General features: G+C 48.4%; 1 protein-coding gene across 1 annotated transcript in view; it reads left to right on the top strand.

Moving 5' to 3' along the window:
- NRG1 (neuregulin 1) overlaps positions 4,301 to 7,536 on the top strand; it is a 1,062,454-nt gene continuing 1,059,218 nt past the window's right edge. The window contains exon 1 of the mRNA XM_021076394.1: positions 4,301 to 5,272. Within this exon, the coding sequence (XP_020932053.1) occupies positions 4,567 to 5,272 (706 nt within the window). The 5' untranslated portion in view covers positions 4,301 to 4,566. The remainder of the gene's footprint in view (positions 5,273 to 7,536) is intronic.

Below are 7,536 nucleotides of genomic sequence, written 5' to 3'. Positions count from 1 at the left end.
CTGGTATGTGATGAAATCTTCTTAACTTTCTAGCTAGTTTTCAGCAGAGATATTTTGCCGCATTGCTCCCCAGGGGTGGTTTCCATGGGTCTGTGAATCAGCAGTTCTTTTGACTCGATCTCTCTCTAACCTGGTTTATTGTTAAATCACTGTCTAAATTTTTCTGGACCTTATGTCTGCTCCAAGACCGGTGGCAAAACAAGTGAGGATTCTTTCGGAAACTGCAAATTCAGGACTCTATGGCCAGGAGTACAGTTGTTTCATGATTTATGGCTGAAGGTGTGCACTCTACATGCCATTGGCCAGTGATGATAGAGTAGATATCAGTGCCTATGTGGGTTTCCTGTTGCCTCTTCAGTAGTCACCATTTAGAAGCATCTAAGATATAAAGTGCTGAGGGGTGGGGAAACTTTGCCACTGCACTAGGGACTTCCTCTTTAGATTTTCTAAACTATTAAAAATAGTATTTCACATTTATCTGCATAATTTTTTCTGTTCTCTGCCCACTTGAGCAGGTAAAACATGCCCAGGTAACATGATGACAACTGCTCTGATCCTGCTGGTTTTCCTATTAGTTCCAACTGACCAATGAGACAAATTAAGGCTGCAAGGAAACACTCACCTTTATTGTCAACAGGTGGTCATTCTTAACTAGTTAGGATAAGTCTGCTAAATAGTACCAGCCTCTAACTAATAATCAAGGAGGCAATCCACATTTCTTTTTCAAAACTGGGAGGGGGAAAATTTGTGATGGAGGGGACATTAAATTTTTGAATACAATGCCTAAGTAAGTTTACACATGTTTATAGTGTCATTATGGCATGTATATTGAAGTTTATAAATGTAAAGTTTTTGGCAGTGGTTCTCAAGGCATGGTCTCTCCACCACCAGCAGCATCAGTAGCACCTGGGAACTTGGTAGAGATGCAGGTTCTTAGGCCCCACCCCAGAACTTCTGTATTAGAGCCTGTGAGATGGGGCTGGCAATCAGTGCATTTTGATGCACAGGTGAGTCTGATGCAGGGGTAAGTACCCTCGTTCTAGGAAGTTTCCAAGAATGAGCCTTTTTGTTTTTTTTTAAACAATAGTGTGGAAGTTTCTGTCATGGCGCAGTGGAAACAAATCCGACTAGTATCCATGAGGATTTGGGTTCTATCCCTGGCTTACTGAATGGGCCAGGGATCTGACATTGACTTGAGCTGTGGTGTAGGTAGCAAGCGTGGCTTGGATCCTGAGTGGCTGTGGCATAGGTCGGCAGCTGTAGCTCTGATTGGACCCCTAGCCTGGGAACCTCCATATGCTGTGGGTATGCCCCTCCAAAAAAGAAAAAAACAATGGTGTGGACCAATTAAATTGTCCCTTTTCTGAGGAGCCTTTAAACACACTGAACAATTGTTCATGTATTTCTCAAGAGTATGTTAATCATATCAGAAATGTCCTTCCCCTTTCATTCAAAAGGGTGCAAAAGGGAATCAGTTCCCCCCCAAAAAATGGGGACTCCAATACAAGAACTGAAATGAAATATTCGTGCAAACAGTTCTCATCTTTGCACAGAAAGTATCTGCAAGAATTACCCCTAAAAACTACTTAGCTGAGAGAGGAGCAAAGAAAATGTCGGAGCAAGGGAAAGGCATTAAAAAATACATTAAAAAGGACATTAAAAAAACAAAAGCAGCAGCTTGTGTTTAATCATAGATAAAATGCTTTTGTGCCGTATTAAAGGGCTGGGGTTTGGAGGGAGTAATCTGCATTTAATGAGCCTGTAAGCCAGTGTTTTAAAATGTTACTGTTCTCATTTCCTGGACTTCCCCCTCTGTGACACGTTACCACGTCAGTCCTCGTTAATCAGCTGACTTTCATTTATCGACTGATTAATACGTTCCCCAAATTGGGTTAAAACAGGGGAATGCTGAAAACGTGGTCTCTGCTTTTCAACAAGCTCACAATTTAGTTGAAGAGATAGTAGTAAATGGCAACACTTGGGCTCCATAAAATATGACGAAAAACACAGGAGGCAAGATGCAGATTGCATATGTAGGTGGTCACTCTGAATGTCTAGTATTGAAGAAAGGCTACTGGGAGCAGGTAGACCTCAAAGGATGCTTACTGTCTGTAGTGGATTGTAGAAATGGTCTCAGTTCTTCCCTTTCCTGGAGCTCTGCCCCTGGGCAATGCAAGTTTTCAGCATTTCACTCTGAGAGCCAACTCTTGGAGTTGGAGCTCTCCTTGTAACGGAGGCAAGGTGCCAGTTCTAAGCCTAGGCCACAAGACACCTTGCATGTTTCTAGTCTCTCCAAACATGTCCAGCGACCATGAACAAAAGCAGGTTAAGCCTGTTGAGTGGAAAGCAACCATGTCATTCAAATCTGGGCTGTTTCAGCTGAGGCATCTATGACTAGTCAGTCCCCAGAAGAGCCATCAGTGGGCCCAGCGGAGCCCAGTCAAAACTGCCAATGCACAGCATCCTGCACTCCATGCATCACTATTACTTTAGGCCAACACGTTTTGGAGTGGTTTCTCAATCAGCAGTAGATAACTGATAGAAGGTCTGAAAGGTGGAGAGGAAGGGAGAGTGTTCTAGGTTAGAGGTGCAACTCCAAACAGGTCAAGGGTTAGATATGTGTGAGGTCAGGTCAAAGAAAGGTGAAAACATCAGTAGGGGTGGATATCTGACCGCTTTCTTTCAGTAAATCAGAGGATCAGGAGTCTTTAAGAGAACGTGCACTGGAGACCAGAACTATACTACTACACCGATCTCTTGAAGCATGCCATCCACCATAAGACATAGGAGTCCCCACATGCTGAAACACACAGTGAGCTGCAGGACCATATACGTCCACGCTGGCCCTTGAGGGGGTAAGACATTGTTTTCTAGCCAACTATATGATGCCAAGAAAAAAAAAATCTTTTGCTTTTATTTTTTATATAGAAAAATCTAAAGCTCATGTGACTTACTTTCAAGAAACTGCTAGAGGCAATTTATAGAATCCCAGAGTAAAGGATATTAAGTTATAATGCTTTTAAAATCTTAAGGTCTCATAATATGGATCAAGCAGGCCATTGAGTAACAAACAACCTCAACTTAATTTTATTAGGTCATTCAATATTTTTCACCATAAAAGAACATAAAAGAAATATTTTCCTCTAAATGCTAAAAATGTGTTCTTTCTGTTGAGTGCTACTTGTTTGAAAAGAACATCCTTGGGAGATGAAGGATTTCAAATAACTCCCTCAATCTGTCGGGGATAGGAGGGGATGGGACTGGGATGGGGTGAGTTAGGGTGGGGGGGTATGATATTCAGATGGCACAGTATTTAGCCTACACTTCCTCAGGTCTGAAATCCTCTGTTCCAGCAGGCACAAGGGCACCTTTCATTCCATCCAGTTATTTTTTAAAGAACTAACTAGTTGACAAAGTGCCATAAACTTTATACAAAATGGCCTTATTGAGCAACTATTTTATTCAAGCAACGATCCTAGAGGCAGGACTTCATCGGTCAGAAAATCATGGTGAATCAGGCATTTCCATAGGAGAAAAGGCAAGGATAATCTAGACAAGCGTCATGCAAAGCAGAGTGTGAAGGAAGCTTCAAACCCTAAGTGCTCACTGTGTGTGCGCCTTAGCAGGAGAGCGAACGACAGTTAAAGTTGTTTTAATTGCAGCTTGTCTCCTGCGAACGTGTTGCTCCCTTTGGACTCTCCAGTAACCAGTTCACCCAAAACTTTTCTGCCACGAGGCCCCGCATCTCCCGTGTGCCCCCCTTCCTTCCCTCGCCCAGCTAACAGGTCCCCAATGGCTCAAGCGTCACCTCTTAGTCCCCGGGAAATCTCCGCAGCCCACTCGGACTGCAGCTCAGCTCGGTTGCCGCCCGGCCCTCCCATTGCCGCAATCGGGGCGACGGGAAGGGAGGAGGTGCGCAGGCCAGGGCTGACCCCGGAGGACTGACTCGTGGGCCAGGCTCGGGCATCAGCATGGGGACGGGAGGCGCGAGCCGACTTCGCCCCGCAGGTAAACAGGCCGGCCAGGCGCAGGGCGCTGCCGCCGCCGCCGCCGCGGCCACCCAGCGATTTCCAGGCACGCAACTCCGCCTCCAGGGCTCTCTCCCTCGCGCTCTCGCCCCGCCGCCCGCTCGCAGCCTCAGCAACCGCCGCAGCATCACTTCACACAAAGGACTGTTACCCGCCGAGCAGCTCCTCCACCTCCACGTCCTCCTCCGGTGACAGCCCCGACAGCGGGGCTCCGGCGCGGCGGCGGCGGCGGCGCGGGGAGGACCTGTCACTCTCAGCAACCGAGGCGGTGGCGGCGGCTTTATTCTTATTATTTTTCTAATTTGGCTTAAAAAAAATTTTTTTTTGCCCTTATACCTCTTCGCCTTTCTGAGGTTCCACCCACCTCTTTTCTCCCTTCCTCCTCCTCCCGTAAACAACTCTCCCACAGCCCCCGCCAATAAATAAATTAGGAGGAGGGTAAAGGGGGAGGCGGAGAGAGGAAAAGGGAGACAGCGCGAGAGACCTAGGCAGAGTCCGAACCGACAGCTGGGAGCCCGCACGCACCTCGCACCATGAGATGGCGACGCGCCCCGCGCCGCGCGGGGAGGACGGCCCCCGGGCCTCGCGCTCCGACCCCGCAGCCCGCTCGCCTCCGCCGCCGATACTGTTGCTGCTGCTGTGGACCACGGCCCTGGCGCCGGGGGCGGCCGCCGGCAACGAGGCGGCTCCCGCGGGGGCTTCAGTGTGCTACGCGTCCCCGCCCAGCGTGGGCTCGGTGCAGGAGCTGGCTCAGCGCGCCGCGGTGGTGATCGAGGGAAAGGTGCACCCGGCGCGGCGGCAGCAGGGGGCACTCGACAGGAAGGCGGCGGCGGCGGCGGGCGAGGCAGGGGCGTGGGGCGGCGAGCGCCAGCCGCCCGCCGCGGGCCCGGGAGCGCTGCCCGCGAACAACCGGACTGTGCCCTCCTGGCCCCCGGCCCCGGCGCCCAGTGCCGCCGAGCCCGGAGACGAGGCGCCCTATCTGGTGAAGGTGCACCAGGTGTGGGCGGTGAAAGCCGGGGGCCTGAAGAAAGACTCGCTGCTCACCGTGCGCCTGGGCGCCTGGGGTCACCCCGCGTTCCCCTCCTGCGGGCGACTCAAGGAGGACAGCAGGTACATCTTTTTCATGGAGCCCGACGCCAACAGCAGCGGCCGCGCACCGGCTGCCTTCCGAGCATCCTTTCCCCCTCTAGAGACGGGCCGGAACCTCAAGAAGGAGGTCAGCCGGGTGCTGTGCAAGCGGTGCGGTAAGTTCCTGGCCCTGCGGGGCGCGCTCGGGCCGGGCGGGGAGGGCGCATTCCCGGGGCGCGCCGGGCGCTGGGGTTCCGCGGCTGACCGGTGGACGCGGTCGGAGCAGGGGGAGTTGCGCGGTGGGAGCCTCTGGGCGCCGCTCAGAGGAGGAGGGTTCGCGGATTGGATTCCGCGGGCAGTGCCTTCTCCGGTTTCCCGTTTTCGAGGCTTTGCTATTGGTGAAAGCCCAAGTTTGGTTCTGGCTTGGGGCCGCCTCAAACTTTTTAATCCCTTGGGGTTTCGTTCACCATGTCAAATGGAAATGGGCCGGCTGCTTTCTTGTTAGTGCCTTCTTGAACTTGGCTGTGGTTCTGAGTTGTTGAGAAGGGCGGGCAGCCATGTGGGGCTTTTCCTTTGAAACAGGAAGGTTTGGAACCTCTTCCCATCACTTAGGAGTCCGGAGTGTGGACTTGGTCAGGGATTTGTGCCTGTGTCTTTCCGAGGGGGAAAGGACGGAGCACTGAGTGAGATTCCCTTTGCAGCGTGGTAGAGTTTTTGTCCAACTCGGGCCAGCAGTCTGTACCTTGTGAATATGGTATGTGCGAACTATAAAGCAGGGTGTTTTCTTTTTGGTTGAAATCATCTCCAGAATTGTTGTTTTCACCATATTTTGGCTCGGAGAGTGTTTGGCCCGTCAGTGAATCAGAACAGATGAATGTCATTACGGAACTTCACATGTAGGCCCTTAAGGAGAATTTCGGAAGAGTTCAACAATACAAACTTCCCCCACCTTTTCCAATTTTACCACTGTAAATATTCTTCCCGGGGCCTTTATCAGTATTATCGGGTCTGAGAAATTACATTCTTAAAGTAATTTCTAGGTTTTAAATATTTGTAACTTCCTAATGTTCATATAATCACTAAAACATGGCAGGGTTTCTTCTCAAACCGTAAATTAACATGATTACACATCACAAAATCTAACATGCATAATAGATTTTCCCTTGGTCTTTATATATCTGTCTAATAGATGGGTTAATTGAATTTTTGCAAAACTCAGCATCACACCATGCTCAGTCTGGCTGTGATGCAAAGTGTCAGTTCTTTAAAATTTGTTACAGGTGATGGCCAAGTGTGCAATTTCTGATTGGCGTTTTGTGGTGCCTCTGTCCTGTGGTTAATTAATGGCTAGAGATTGGGTTTTAATGTCAGGAAAGAGCTCTGCTCATCCTCCCTTTCCTTATTCTTAACAAGGCACTTTGTGTGCCACAGACTTGTTAGGATTGCACCAGTCTGTGGCCAGAAGCTGTTCTCAAACAGTGGTGCTGAAGAAACTGAGTGGCGTTGGGATTCCCTGGGTCTGGCTGATAGATGTCACTGAGAACACGGGAAACTCTCTGCTGGGAGCTGTCTTATTAGGAAAGACAATAGCTCCACACCATTGTCTTGCATCTTATGTTATTTGGTCAGAGAAGCTGAAACAACCCTTTTGAGCCACGCCAGCATCCAGTTTTCACATGTTTTAGTCTATGCAGTTGAGGAAGGATTTTGCTTTGACCCCAAACCACAGGCGTTGTGAATCATTTACTACACATAGTGAAAGTTAGCGTAGAGGGGATCATAGTTAGCAGTGATGCCTAGGATTGTGGGGTGTGTTGCTAGGTGAGCAGTGGTGTTATGCCTGTTAACTAGAAAGATGGCAGTTTTCAGAGGTAAAGTTCTTATAAAGGTCCAAAGGATGTTTGGAAATGGAAAATTTGTGGAGGAATACTATTCTGTTTTCATGCTTCTAGGCTGAAAAAGCTTCGCTGAAGGTAGTTTTGCTCTTCTGTTTGCCAGTCAAAGGAAATACAACATTGTCGTTAAGTTGTGGAGCGCTAAGCAAAGCAGGTTTTCTTAATGAACTGGAAATCTCCTGCATGTAATTGGGTAGATTAAGGAATCATCAAGTTACTGTTTCAGGTTTGTGTAATTATTGTGTGTTTGGTGATTTTTTTTTTTTTTTGTGTGTGTGTGCTTTAAATGTTCTTTCAAGTATGATACTGGGTGAAACCTTAAAGGTTTAGCTAAGGACTAAATGAAATTGTGCTGGAAGTTTCTTTTGGGTTTTTATGAACATAGTTGCTATAATATTGTAGAATATAAGTAAATAATCTATTTTATACAATGTAAACTCAGTAAATCTGTACTTGGATATTGCGTGTGAAATTGTGTGTGTGTGTAAACTTGTACATTCGTATAGTTGTGTGGCACAGTTAACAGTGCCATTCAGAACCTAACA

This window comes from Sus scrofa, chromosome 15 (assembly GCF_000003025.6).
Source record: "Sus scrofa isolate TJ Tabasco breed Duroc chromosome 15, Sscrofa11.1, whole genome shotgun sequence".
Lineage (NCBI taxonomy): Eukaryota > Metazoa > Chordata > Mammalia > Artiodactyla > Suidae > Sus > Sus scrofa.
This window is presented reverse-complemented; position numbering and strand designations above follow the sequence as displayed.